The 14,962-nt window shown below is 38.0% G+C and overlaps 1 protein-coding gene across 4 annotated transcripts in view; it reads right to left on the bottom strand.

The window, feature by feature from the left end:
* LOC107567904 (protein CLEC16A-like) overlaps positions 1-14,962 on the bottom strand; it is a 56,290-nt gene that overhangs the window by 25,232 nt on the left and 16,096 nt on the right. For 3 of the 4 annotated variants that reach the window (XM_016253696.1, XM_016253716.1, XM_016253689.1), the window contains 6 exons: positions 9,816-10,047; positions 8,402-8,522; positions 4,799-4,899; positions 4,125-4,244; positions 2,040-2,149; positions 1,140-1,184 (listed from right to left, as the gene is read on the bottom strand). In XM_016253696.1, the coding sequence (XP_016109182.1) occupies positions 1,140-1,184; positions 2,040-2,149; positions 4,125-4,244; positions 4,799-4,899; positions 8,402-8,522; positions 9,816-10,047 (729 nt within the window). The remainder of the gene's footprint in view (positions 1-1,139; positions 1,185-2,039; positions 2,150-4,124; positions 4,245-4,798; positions 4,900-8,401; positions 8,523-9,815; positions 10,048-14,962) is intronic. The other variant, XM_016253706.1, reaches the window with a different exon arrangement.

Raw genomic sequence — 14,962 nt, forward strand, 5'->3', positions numbered from 1 at the left:
AAGTCAAAACTAAATCCCACTGTCCCTCAGGGAAAATGTTACCATGTTACCATCTGACACCAGTACAGTCGAAAGAGCAACTGTTAACATGAATCAGTGTGAACACTCCATGAAAATCCCCATGGGAAGGATGAAGGGAGGGACATTATGAGAAAAGGTGGTAATATGCAGAATTAAAGAGAAAATGAGCATGAGTTGAATTATTCGGAACAGTCTGACTCTTTCACATATACAGTACAAGCCATTTTTGGTCACTGCATAATTCCCATACTTTCACTTCTGTTATTTCATAGTTTTGACTTCACTATTATGGTATAGTGCAGAAGACAACAGAAACGATAAAGAAACAGTAGGTGTGTCTAAACCCGTGACTGCTGCTGTACGTGTCTGCCCAGTTTCTTGGAAGAGCTGGGACACACTGATCAGTTATGCACACAGGAAATGCAGATGAGATACCAAAACATGGGTCCTCCCAGGGCCCTCCATAATCCCAGAAGAGAACATTCAGTACAGTGATTATTTACAGTCTTCTCTCACAGTAACAGAGGTTTTGGATAATGTGCAGCCTGCATAATGCATTCCAAAAGAGATCTTTCTTTGAATTGTGAAAGCAAAACTGGCTGCTGTTCTCATGTACGTTAAACAGAATCACGCCAGAGCACTCAAATTTCATGAGAGAAAATTACTTCAGGGAAAACAAAAACAACTAAAAAAGTGCTGCAGGCTGCAGTAAAAGCTGGAAAACATGTCCTTCAATGTTAAGACAAATGACAGAGTGGCCAAAGTAAAAGTTGAACGCACTAGTGTACTTTGTACAGAACTCTATTCTGTTTAATTGTAGTTTGCTTTCACAGAAATGTCTCAATGTAAATAAGTCCCCAAGAGCGCTAACATGTTTCAACAGGAAGCTGCTGGGATTTTCCCAAATATCAAAACAACAAAGTCTTTAGGATGAGCTGTCTGAGCTTAATTTTTCCTCAGACTTTAAAGGAAATCAAATACAAGTGAGGTGACTAGGTGATAATTATGAGAATTATTAGTATGAAGGTCTGCTGCCTTGAACTCTCTGGGTTCCAGTAAGTACCTGAACCAACTGGTGACTTTCATGTGATCCGAAATAAAATAAAAGACCATCTTGCCTTATAAAACCGCCTCAGAAGGTGAAGACTCTCTTCTCGGGCACCCTAAAAAAAGAAAATATCATCATAGCAATGGTATGATTGAGTTGCGCAATATAAACAAGTAAAATGTCCTACTTCCTGTATATCTGTCTAGTTTCAAAATAAGAACGAAAGGCACCATTAGCCAATGTAAGAAAAATTACTGGGAAAAACCTAAGTGTGCATATTGCATGTGTTAAGAAACAACTGATTAATTAGAAATATGTTGCAACCAGTTTTAAATCATCTAATATGGAATGGTTGATCAGCATGAATCACTTCACGTTTTTTAACTTGGTGTCAAAAGCCATCCTTTTCAATTATTGTGAGAGATAATAAATGCCAAATTTCCAAGTCTTTATCTTCAGTGACAAAGCAGGCCATAAGCAGTATGTATATTCATTGCTAAAACAGTCACCACAATGCAATGCTATCATGGATTTGGCAATAAAACCAACATGATTCAGAATTACTTAATTTTAAATTTGATGGGTCTTTAATGTGTCTTATAAGTTTGCAAACATTGTCTATCATAATTTAATATGAATATTTATGGAAGAAAATTGTATTAATATTTTCATTTATACAAATAAATGATTCATATACTTTGGTGTCAATAAATGTCTTTGATCATAATTTACGTAATTCATTTTATCACCTTATTCCTGTTCGCTTCATTTTATTCCTTAATTTTTTTTCTTAACATTTTATGCATATAAAATGGATTTCACCAGTCCAATTTAGTAAACTTGAATCTTATGCACCATGAGCTTAAAAAAAATGTATTCTGGCAAAGATATTACAGTTGCTGGCATATATAAAATGCAGAACATGTAATAGTAAAGTGAAGTGCTTTTGGTTCTTTGTTAAGACTCTTACCTCCAAACAGGCCAAATGAATGTCCTTTATAATGCATTGAGAGCCAGACAGCACAGCCTGTTTCAGAAGCAGACAGCTTAACGCCAAGGTGGCAAGACGCACCTTCCCATCTGAAAAACACACACACACACTAAGTTGTGATGTAGATCAAACACATAAGGTGCAATTGTGCTAATTTTAAAACTGAATCAGTGGTATTATGTAAAAGCAGATCAAACACGTGACAGTTCAAATTACGCAATTAATTTCAGACTCTCAAGACGAGAAAAATGCAAGCATGACTTAAAAAGGGAAGTGTGTGACATTAGAATAGCTCAGATGTAACAACAGCCAAACAACCATGTTAGCAGACAAAAATATCACAAATGAAGAGGAAAATCTGTGGATCTTGGGGAAAGAGGAGATTCGCTTCTTGTCATGCTAGTGTCACAATGAAGAATGAATCATAAAACATGAGGATAACAGCATAATGTGGACTCAATCAGTTTTACATTTTGTATGTTTGCCATACATTGAGTAAGTGAAGCAAGTCAGCATTCAAATGTCACAACAATTACAGGAGCCCTGAAAGGAGAAATTAGCTACAATTCCTCTAAACAAAGGTGAAAGAGATCAACGGTCAGAGGAAATCGGTTGCAATTTGTGTTACTCAAGGCTGTGGTAAAGGGTACAGAGCTAAAGAAACATGCATCAATAACAAGTGACACTTCACTGCGTTTAGCCCCCTTGGTTACGGTTATTCACAATAACTGTTGCTAAAGCTTTTCAAAACATTCCATAGAAATAAACTGGAGATTTCTGCAAACAGCAAGATTTTTTTGTAAAATGTGCTCAAAAAAGTGGTATAAATTGAGGAGATGTTATTCTGACATGAGGTGGAAAAAAAACTGTGTTGCAAAAAAAGCACTTTTATGTGCCATTTTGTTTCTTGAAATGATTAGTTAAGATTATTTTCAGCAGAAAGAAAAGTAATTTAAAATTAAAACAATTAAAAATCATTTTAATCAAAATCTTTCATCAAAAGCTGAAATGAAATAATGAAAAATTGAAATGTTAAATTGGCAAATAACGGAGATAAAATAAATAACTCATATTACTAAGAAAATTAAAACAAAAAAAGCACGGTAACACTTTATTTTAAGGACCAATTCTCACTATTAACTAGCTGCTTATTAGCAAGCATATTACTAACATATTGGCTGTTTGTTAGGACTGTATTTTATAAAGCACATATTAATGCCTTATTCTGCATGATCATATTTTAGATCCCTTAATCCTACCCTATACCTAAACTTAAAGTCCACATGAACCAGAAGTTGCTGCCGACTATATTTCAGTATGGTGACATATCTCCAACTGAAACAGGATATTTAATAAAGGGTGGAGTTTTATCTTAGCACTCCTCATTGCCAATCCAGAGGAGAAGCAAATGTTCAGATTTTGATTAAAGATTACCAAGACAAACAATTTTTTTCAGGGGATTAATTTGCACTGATTAATTATTCACCTCAAGACTAGCAATGTGCGCTAACAAACTAAATAAAGTCAACTTTGATTTCATAAGGACCTAAACAGCTACCTTGCTAACTATTAATAAGCTGCAAATTAGGAGTTTTTTTTCCAGGGAAAACTTCCTATTGTAAAGTGCTACCAAAAGCACAAATGCAAACTAAAGTACAAAAATCTAAACAAAACCTAATTTAAAAAAATGACTAAATAGTACTAAAATCACACAGGTTCCGAGTCAGAGAAAGTTGTTATTTGATTATGAAAAGAAACTGTCTAGAATAATTTGTACTGATGAATCACACACATTGAAATCAGATATTTTTATTAAGTACATCGAAAAAGAAAGCGTATGTGCACATAAAAATGTTGCACAATCCCCGTGTTAAAATACGAGTAAAGGACTACCCCGAATAAACAGTGAGTGCTTTGGTCTACACAGTCAAGTTCAGGCACACCAACGGAATCTGCAGCGTGTAATATTTAATGAGCATGTCTAAACAGGTGAAGGATTATATTTGGAATCTGTCTGTAAAGTACAATAGAGTGAGAATGCGCCGTGTTTGTGTGTGTGTGTACCTGGCTGAGCAGCCTGGCTCATGATTCGGATCACTCTTTCCACCAACACCTGACTGTAAGTGCTCCTCTCTTGATTTGGCACAGGTAGCTGGATCCTCTCTAAGAGCTCCGGGTTTATACCTGAGCATGAACACGCACACATAAACCAACAAGAGATAAAGAAACAGAATGCTGGAGCATGTTGACACTGTAAAGCTGTCTAAATTTTTTTAAATCATGTAACCATATAACCATTGTATTACAGTATTAAGTACTGTATTACCTAATCAAGTAAGCAAACATATTATATGTAAGCATTTTGAATGGTTGGACATACTGTTTTTAAAATATAGTCAAAATTATATTGAAATATTTGAAATTTTACAATTCCTGCTCTCTTTTTAAATAAATTTGATGGCAAAGCTGAACTTTCAGCATCATTACTTCAGTCTTCAGTGTCACATGATCCTTCAGAAATCATTCTAATATGCTAATCTGGTGCTCAAGAAAAACTTCTGATTATTAGCAGTGTCATATTATTAGTGTCTTCTTTTAATTTCTTTTGTAATATTTATTTACAATTGATTATTTTAAATATTTGACATAGAAACCCTTTCACAACTATTACCATAATTATCCATTAATTTTAAATGCTTTGATCGAGACTGTTATTCCTGAAGAGACAGATCAGATACCTTTACTGTGAGACACGGCATACACGAGACAAAGCACAAACAGAGCCTGGTAATCCTCTGTGTCACAGTCCAGTGCGTTATACAACATGTCCAGGAAGGGCCTAGAACAACAAACAAGATGATAACAGCTATTCTTTCATTCTACTCTCTGGAAATCATCAAAAGTATGAACAACAGAACAATGTATGCAATGCGCATTGCGCAGTTTCTGAGCACATACTGCATTGTTTGAGTGTTGCAAATGCGAAAGGCATTTACTACGTGAGCTATTGTCTATAAGTCATGCTGAACTTAGACTGGCTTTGAGAAGCACTTATATCCAGACTAAACGGTAGTTACCTCCCTCCCTCTCAAACTAAAAATATTCTCCACAGGTGTAAACTCTTCTTCTTAAGTATCAATATCATCATGTCCATGCAGAGTATTCCTAAGAACACTGCTTTTTCACAGGCATGCCATGCACTTCTTGGGATAGCGAAAACATAAATATTGCTTTTGAAAGGCTTGGGGAACAGTCTGAACACGTCCTGGCCCTCTTTCTCTGGAGCACGCCAATCTAAATAGGGAAGCTTTGCTGCACTTTAAAGGGGTCATATGATGTTGCTCATCGGTCTGAAAAGCGAGGTGTGCTGTGATTGGCCAGCTATCCAGTGCGTTATGATTGGCCAAATACCTCAAGCGTGTGATTGATCTAGAGTGAGCGGAGGCCGGTGGGATTGAGAACGGCGCGGCCGGCGGATTCGACGAAGGAGCGTCGGGAGGGCTGGCCGCAACCACATGTGACGACCCCGGGCTGGACTCCGCTTCGTCCACGGTGAAAGCCGATCCGGCGATCCACAGCGCAAAGTTGTTGTATTTCCTGAGCAACCAGCACAGATCAGCTCCAGGCATGACGAAGCGATATCGTCCTCTTTTGGAAGGCCAAACAAAGTAGTTTCGCTTTCACAACGAAACACACAGCGTCTTCATGACATGGCGGCGGCGGCAACAATACTACAGCGAGAATAAAAGTTACGCCTTCGTTCTTTGCGTGAACATTTGGGCAGCGTTATGCAAATCTTCCCACATCATGACGTAGACATGTGGGGGCGTGTTCGAACGAGCCGTTTTAGGTAGGCGTGGCTGACTCTTAACTTTTATAAAGAATATCTCTTTGGATTTGAGACTTTAGTCTTTGCAACTTTACAGATCTTCGTTATGCACCAAGAGCTTGTAACACTCCAAAGAGAAAGGAAAAATTTAAATCGAATCATATGACCCCTTTAATGAACGGAGCATAAAAAGCCAATTGCATGGTCATTGGTTCAACGTTAACACCCTTTAACAATGCTGACAATACTTAATGGTTCATAAAGCACAATTTTAGACTACAATGCCGTTTTAATGGATGTACTGAACTTGATGTACGGTTGATTCTAAACTAAAAGGTGGAGCAGTATAGATGCATCTGACCCTTAATGAAAATGTCACAGAAGTAGGGGTGGGTGATTTACCGGTCGACACAATTAACCTTTAGAAATGTCAACTGGTAAAGATTCAGGAGTATTGTTTCCATCACGGTTACGCGCTCATGTGACATTGCTGTGCTATGTGGTCATGAAAACCTATTGTTTGCATGCATTTTTAAGCACTGCAGTTTAAAAAAGTTATTTTAAGCCACTAAAACGCAATCATCAATGGAAGAGAACTCAATTCGCTATATGTGCATGCTGTCTGAGAGCAGTCTGAAGACGGTGCTCACAGAGCGCGGGAGTATTAAACAGTTATTTTTGCCGAATTATAGGCCTTGAACGGTAAAATGCACACACTTGTATGCATCAAAATACTAGTCTTTGCAAGAATCCTCATAAACAGTAATTTAGGTCTTAAGTGAAAGCAAACAGCTGAGAAAGAAAACACATGTGTAACAATATATTGGATCCGGGCAGCTCTTAAAGTGATAGCAGTCTAATATTCCTGCTGTCTGTCATTCATGTTAATCAAGCAACAAAAGAGAGAAAATCTCTCACTGCTCTTAACTAAATCACTTTTGTAACTTTAATAAGAATATATATATATATATATAAAAATATAAATTATATATAAGGGCTGGGCAAGTTAACGCATTATTATCACGTTAACGCATTAATTGATTAACGCCGACAATTATTTTATCGCGCATTAACGCAGTTTTTTATTATTATGAAAGTCCTTTGCTCACTGGCTCTGAATACACATACAGACAAACCATGGGCCTAAGGAGGAGTGGGATGTAAATTCAGAACTGGCGTAGGATGGGTGTCATCACGTGTCTCAACCAATGAGAGCATTTGGGGTGGGCCTAAGACTGCAGCAGCGCTCACATGAATGCTCCAGATAAAATTATTTAGGCTAAGCATCAACATTCACAAACTACTGTTCACTGTTATTTTTAACAGAAAAGAATGCAACGTGCTTATAATCAAGACTTCATACGTGGGAAATAGGAAGTTTCCGATAGCACGTGAAGACAGCAGAGAAGCGCTCTCGCTCAGCACAGTGGTGCATCGTTTTGTTAACTTAGTGGTTTATTATTTTGAGTTGTTTGGGACGCGGTAACACGGGCCTCTCTCACAATATATTGCTTTACAGATCTATCACTCTTGCCGCTCAGAAATGTTCACGCAATCATGCTGCACGTATAAGTTCCGCGCTCCGGCGCGGTTAGCGCTCACACTCACGGATCTATAAATAACTGAACTGTGCTCTGGCCCACCTCTTCCAACCGAGCGTGGTACGGAGCGATCACACTAGTCAAATGAACTGGGCTTTGGGGGGGTCAAACGCGCTCGGGCACAGTTAAGATTGCCTAGTGTGATTTCACCCTTATTTACCTGCATCCCACACACACGAGTCTCTACCTGCCCGCATTGTTGCGTTGGGTCCCGTGGGAGTGCAGGTTTCTACTCGAGAGGGTGCCTGTTATAATGTTATGATCGAGGCTCTGGACTCTGAGCATAACTTGTTTTTCTATAAACTATAAAATATTTTCTATAAAAACTTTAATGCCCTGGCAGTGGCAAATAGCTTTGGTTTTAAACTTAATTTGATTACATTAAGGTTATAAGTTGAGATTTACAAGAAATATTTTAACTGCAACTATGTAAAAGGAATACTGCTGTAAAAAAGCACCTTATTTGTTTAAGTGTTTGCAAACCAAATGTTATTCAACTTTTGTTCATATATCAGTAAATGAAAAAAACTACTTTTGAATGCATTATTGAATTTAGTGCATAATGCGATTAATCGCAGACAATCATTTAGACTGTTCACTTGTTTTCAGTGAGCTTGATTTTTTTCATTAGGCTAGTATTAGTTTTTTGTGATATTGACACTGGTGACAATAATTTCTACAATTCAATAATTTTTTTTTTACAATTTCTACTGTATTAAAAACTTTGATATCGTAAAGACCTTTTTTAAAGCAAAAATAACTATAATTGGGCTATATATCGTTACCGTGAAATAAAATTCCTCATATCATGATATAAGATTTTGGTCATATCCCCCACCCCTACACAGGAGCTAAAAAGAGCTACATGTTTTCTTCTAGGTCTGTGGTTAAGGTTGTGGTTGCTTATGTACCTGCTCTTCTGTCCTTCAGATCGTGCCGCAGCCGCGCTCTTCTCCTCATCGGTAATGTTCTGTTCCGTCAAAGTGGACACTTCAGAGATCCTACATTTTTCCATTACCACCATCTCAATTTCTGCAAAACACAGAGAGTATAACAGCAAAGCTGGATTTTGGCATTGTCTATGTTAGATGCCAGCCGTGGAAGATCCCTGCATCAAACTGATCTAAGCTGTCTAAAGTTACACTAATGGATTTCCCTTGAAATGATTATATGCCAGTGGACATTTATCTCAAAAAGGGAAACCACTTGGTTGCATTTAATAACTTTCAGAACTGAACCTAACAACCCAAGCCACAAGGGAATGTTTTCTAGAATTTTATTGTAGTGACTGCTGGATTAAATTTTTTTTAAACATATTTGGCAGTGATTGTAAGAGGAAAATCTGCAGAGTTCCGCAGAACAGATCATATATAGATTAAAGATTATGTAAATAAATATTTATACAACTGTTTACACAACTGGTTGGTTGGTTGAGAGACCACAAGGTGGAAAAAACAATTGTAAAAAATGAAACTATTCTAATGCCTGAACACCTTATGAACTTGCAAACCTGCAAAAAGTTTAAAAGTTACTTAAATGAACAACAAATAACTGTCTGTGTGTCAGACGTGGGGAAGGACGACTGAAAGAATGAATCACACAGAGGAGTGAATACGACAGGAGACAGGGCTTAGCTCACTTTCCCTCTCAAGTCTGACAACTCCCAGCAAAATTAAGGAGACACAAAAATGTCTCCCAAGGTAGGAGAGGGAGAGGGTGGGGGTGAGGTTTTGCCCAATCGGAGAGGTGGGGAGCACAGAATGAATGTGGACCAAAGTGACCGTGTCATAACACAGAAATGACGTGAGAAGGTGGAGTGCTCTCGCAACTGGCAAAACATGATTTAGCCAAGTAGGACATGTTGCTGGGTCAACACTGTCATCATTATTGGTCCTGGAACAACAATGCTAAGAAACAATCAAAAGACCAAATCCATCCCTAAAATTAGTAGAACATTGTTCAAATCATTAACCCCAGTCTAAACCTAAAATCTGATTGGTTGATGGGATTATTGCTCCAATCCATATGTCCTACTTGTGTAAATCACAATCAAATGTATCCATTTGTATTCCATGGAAAGAAGTCAGTCATATGGGTTTGGAACAACATGAGGGCCAGTACATGACGACACAGTTCTCATTTTCAGGTGAATCTTCACTGAAAACCGCACCATAGTACAGAGTGCTAAAGCGGGACTTTCTGCAAACTCAAATGGGTGCAGCTGTTCGGTCAGTTTTGAGAGCAGAGCCACAGCCGAAGTGTGGTGTGATCCAAAGAATGGAGGGTCAGTCAGTCATGCTGGGACATTCATCTAGTGCTACTCACCTTCCTTGTCCCCACTTGTCCTGCTGGCCTTTGAACTAGCCTCTGTACCTTTAGCCTTTTCCTTTTCTTCTTCCGGCCCTTCCTCTGATCCCCGCTCCTCCTCCTCTTCCTCGCCCACATTCTTGTAGTTGGGTCTTTTCTGGGTCCTCTTCCTCCCACGGTGACGACTCATCTCCAGGGAACGCTCCAGACTTTCTGGGGGCTTGGTGAAGCGACGAACACCAGCATTGCTCTGAAATTAAATTACCAATGGATGAGGCATATGTACACTTTTTGAGGGTCATGAAGTGGTATCTTCTTGGTGATAATAATAATAATAACAATAACAGTAACACCACCAATAATAGTATTACTATTATTATCATGATTCTTAATCTTATTTTTTAACATTATTACATTACAACTACATTATTAATTATGTTTATTTATTTATTTTATTTGATTTGTAATATTTTATACAGAATTGTTTATATTTTTTTTATTTCGTTTTTTTTTTGGGCCAGTACAGAGAAAGTACATAAATGCAAATGCACAATTTGGAGGAAAACAGAAACGTACACAGTCTTTCAAACATTAATAAGCTTTAATAGATATTTAAACATGAATAAAACAATCTATAACTTTTCCATTAAAAAAAAATTCTATAAATGTTTTCAAATATTTCCCTATAAAACATACAAAAATATAGGCTAATAAACCTATTGCTGCTTGGCATTGGCACAACATATTCACACATAAACCATCTTGGATAACAGCAATATAGCTGCTTTTACAGCGTCTGCAGAACTTGAAGCAGTGAAAGGAAAACAGTCTCTGGCTTCTCAGAAACAAGAACCCGCTAAGACAGGAAACAGCTGCCAAACAGTCAAGGACACACATGGTAACTGCAGCACGGACAGAGGTGATGTTTGCAAGGAGCGCCAATAACTCACACGACATGACAAACACTAGGCAGTGCTTTTGGGCATGACACTAAAGGACCCCCAACCTCATTTTCAACAACCACACAAGAGATAAGATGTTCATTCTTAGAACAACAGGAAAACACTGTGAACAATCACCTGCTCGTGGTCTCACGGTTGCACTATTGCTCTCTGAACCACTCGGTCTGCTTTTCAAAGAACGCCTGCAAGGATTCAAAGAACCCACCTCTACTGTTTCGATACGTGAAATGATGTTCTCCATCTACAGTTTCTCTTTAAGTTCAGAAAGCAGCTTTAAGGTACCTAAGGTAGCACAAGAGTTAAAAACCGCTCTCGACAAAAAAACAGGACCACAACAGGTCACAGTGACACGGTGCGAAGAACATGCGCTCGCAGCTGAGAAGTGGAGCACTCAGTAGGACGCCACACTTGCAAAAAAAACAGTCATCTGTGGTCTTGCTTGTGGTCACAGGCTTAATGAGTAAATTCTATTCAAAGTGCAAAGTATATCGTCAAGACTGAGCTATTTACGAGAAAGGACCAAAGAGATAAAAGGCAGCTGATCAGCGTTTGTGATGATCTCACTCACTGCCTCTGCTGTCAAGATAAGCCAAATATATAAAAAAAACATATCTAGAGGTTTACTAAAGGCTAAAGTGTGGTCGTCTGACATGCATTGCAACCCCTCATATATGCGTGACATCATTTTATGAATCAAAACAAATTTGCGACATTAGGCTGATGTATGTTGCACTGATGTGAGAGTCCCAGTCACCTCAGCCCACCCAAATGACCAAGTTGCATTTGCCGAAATGCTGCATTGTGCTCGTTTAATCTCCCGAAACGGGGTCGCTAAAGCGTGCCACCAGGCTACAGGTGCGTTTCCAGCAAACTGCGTAGCAGGTGTGCGTCTGCTAACACATGCACCCTGCTCATTGTGCAGTATGTAAATCGTATAATGAGAAAACAGGGGAAGCTTCTAATACGGTGGCGGTTTCGCCCTTCATCTCTGCACTACATTTACTTCATACTTCCTGTCATCTGCGCAAGGACCTGTTTGAAATCCTGATCTACACACCCGCCATCTCTGCCTGGTCCCTTTCTGTGCTCATCCTCTACCTGTGGCTTGTGGTGAAGGGAGGTCATGTGATGTTCGTGCATGTGTGTGTTTGGGTGGCAGAGGCTTGCTGGTAACACACAGGTACTAGCATCTATTTCACAGGCTTTACGGGAAAGGGAAAGTAGGTTAGAGGCAGTGCGGTGATGGTGTAAGGCAAATCGCTGTACATCAGAGCAACGAGAGCCACAACAAAAGATAGACCAGAACTTTGCATTTACATAAGGATTCCCACTGGCTTCCTCAACCGAGCTCTTCACAACACAACACAGTCCTACACTAGACTGCGTGCTTACTATAAATTGAAACATGTTTGTTCAATAACCAAACTTTGGCTAACCTCAGTTTTGGCATTAATTCAGAACTTTTGCAAGAATTGGAAAGATAAACATGAAACTCGTGCAGTTTCAATAATTTAATATTAATAATTTGTGATTAATCTCATAACTATTTTGTAGCTGATGCATTCAGATCATCAGGGGAAAAAAGGTATTGGCTTGCATAGTGAAATATGTGCAAAAAAACTTGTCATACCAGTACAAAGTCAATAAAGAGCTTCAATTTGAAATCTAGATATTGTGTATCAGTGTTTCCTAAACAGAGCAGTCTTTGCAGTGGGAGAGATTTTGTCAGATGTTATTGCCGCTGTCATCTGATGGCATTCATTATATTCACTGTTTTATTTTTTGTACTTACTAAGCTTTAATAATAGAATTCTGCCATTCAAAGAGAGTAAATTACTTTACTTTTGCAAAACACTACCCATCTGGATTTGATTTATTGAGAAATTACAGAATTAATCAGTAACACTAGCAAATGTAATGCATTTAAACAACATATTTAAAGGGGTCATGAACTGAGAAACCAAAATTCCTTCTGGCATATAAGTGATCATTGTACTATAAAAATATCCTGTAAGTTTCAGAACTCAAAACTTTCTTGTTAGTCTAAAACAGTTTGAAGCCAATCTGCCAAAATGACAGGTTGTGGAATGTTCTACTCTATGAGGTAACAGTGTGGATAAACTCCGCCTCTGCAGACGAAGATCGACACCTGCTTTTACATCACTGCCTGTTTAGCCCTGCCCACCAAATCATGCATGTAGTGCAAATAACGAGAGAGGAAAACGCAGGTCTACACAGAAATCAAATGATAAAGATGGCTCCGAAGACTGCCTTCCCTCTGATCCCAACATTAGGAAAGAGTGGATGAACTTTATTTTTAATAAATTTCCAGAACATGTCAGTAAGAACTTGGTCCTTTATTCACTTCATTTTACCGCAAATTCGTTTACAAACAAGGCACAATTCAACTAAAAGACAATGCTGTGCAGACTATGTAAACTTCTTGTATTTTATATATAAAATTAGGAAAATAATTGCAACATAAAGGTAAAAAAGTGGAGATATGGTTAGAAAGCATGACGCTCGCATTGTCAGAATGCCAGATTGTCAGTCAAATCCAAAGCAAGCATGCAACCCATAGCAATGCGTTATGGCAATGACGTCTCAAGATAATGAGTCTAACAGCAGATAAATATACCTGATAAATGAATGAGCGATCGTTACAAAAGTGGGCATCAAATACAAAGAACGCGGAAGCTCAAAATTATGTATGAGGTGCTAGAACAGACCTCACTGGTTCTCGTGTGTCACGCACACACATTTCTTATGCTGTTGTTGTTTTTAATGTGAGCTGAACACATATATTCACATTTGAGCACCTTCTTTTCCTTTTAATGGCCGTTATCAAATCTACAGGAAGGTGAATACTGCCACCTACAGCATGACAGCTGACATAAAATAAGAATAGAATAAGAATAAGAAGAGCCGATACCGATCAGTTAAAAAAAAATGCTTGATCGGCCCCGATTCCAATCATTGAGATTGGCTCGGGACATCCCAACTTCTGAGTCTACAATCCGCTATGCCAATTCAAACAGAGCTTTCTGATGAGGGGATCAAAACAGGACAGAAAATAGCCTATAACTTCAAAATTTTTATGTTTTTTGATGTACAAATCTTGATAACATTATAAGGGGACCTCAGAGAACAGCACAAAATAATAATAAAAAAGGCAGTTCATGACCCCTTTAAGCAATTTGCCAATTAATTCTAAATAGCGTCTTTATTGTCGCTTAGGTATGTTTTGGGGGTATTTGTATTGAAATCTGAAAAATTATCATGTTGTTGTATACCGCATAACCCTACATTTAACCATTTGAAGCTAACTAAATCCACACGCTTATGCATATCAATACGTACGTACACATACATATTTCTCATTACATTCATTATATGCTATAAACAACATTTTCTCCCATGAAATACAATACAAACCAGAACCTTACAGCATAATGTTATGTTGAGTTTTGCAGAGGCAGACAGAGTTTTGTTTACAGTACATGGCTGCACGGATATGCATGCCATCAACAGTTTTGTGCAAACCAAAGCAAATGTAGCAGTCAGCAAAATTACTTCATATCACAGCACTGAATCCAAACTTAATGTCACTGTCATGGTCTATTAATCTTCAACACAGTGCAGTTTATATGATCTACAGTACGTGTTTACATATGCAGTTGTTTCATTTAGAACTTAAAGATTTGCCATTTGTGTTGTTGTATTGAACAAAGCATTTTTGTTTAAATGTACCCTTTTCTTAAACTGATCTGAAATTGCAGTCGCACAAGTCGCACTGGTTTAGGGAAGCTGGGTTTGACAGATAATAATACAGGATGGTATACTGAAGCTGGTCTACTATTACCAGAGCACTAATTAATAACTATTCTAGGAACATATGTGATAACATCATCAACTGACAAAATTAGAATTATTTAAATTATCTGTCTAGTTTTTGAAGCAAACAAAAGTAACATTTAAAAAAAATACCAATTACCATTTAAAGGGGTGGTTCATGGCGATTTCACTTTTTTAACGTTAGTTAGTGTGTAAGGTTGCTGTTTGCGCATAAACAATATCTGCAAAGTTACGAAGCTGAAATTTCAATGCAAACGGAGATATCGTCTTTTAAAATTCTGGCAGTTTAATGCCTACAAAAACGGCTGGTAGGGACTACAACGAGTTACTTCCCGGGTTCGTGACATC

This window comes from Sinocyclocheilus grahami, unplaced genomic scaffold, assembly GCF_001515645.1.
Source record: "Sinocyclocheilus grahami isolate Dianchi unplaced genomic scaffold, SAMN03320097.WGS_v1.1 scaffold27.1, whole genome shotgun sequence".
NCBI classification, from domain to species: Eukaryota; Metazoa; Chordata; class Actinopteri; order Cypriniformes; family Cyprinidae; genus Sinocyclocheilus; species Sinocyclocheilus grahami.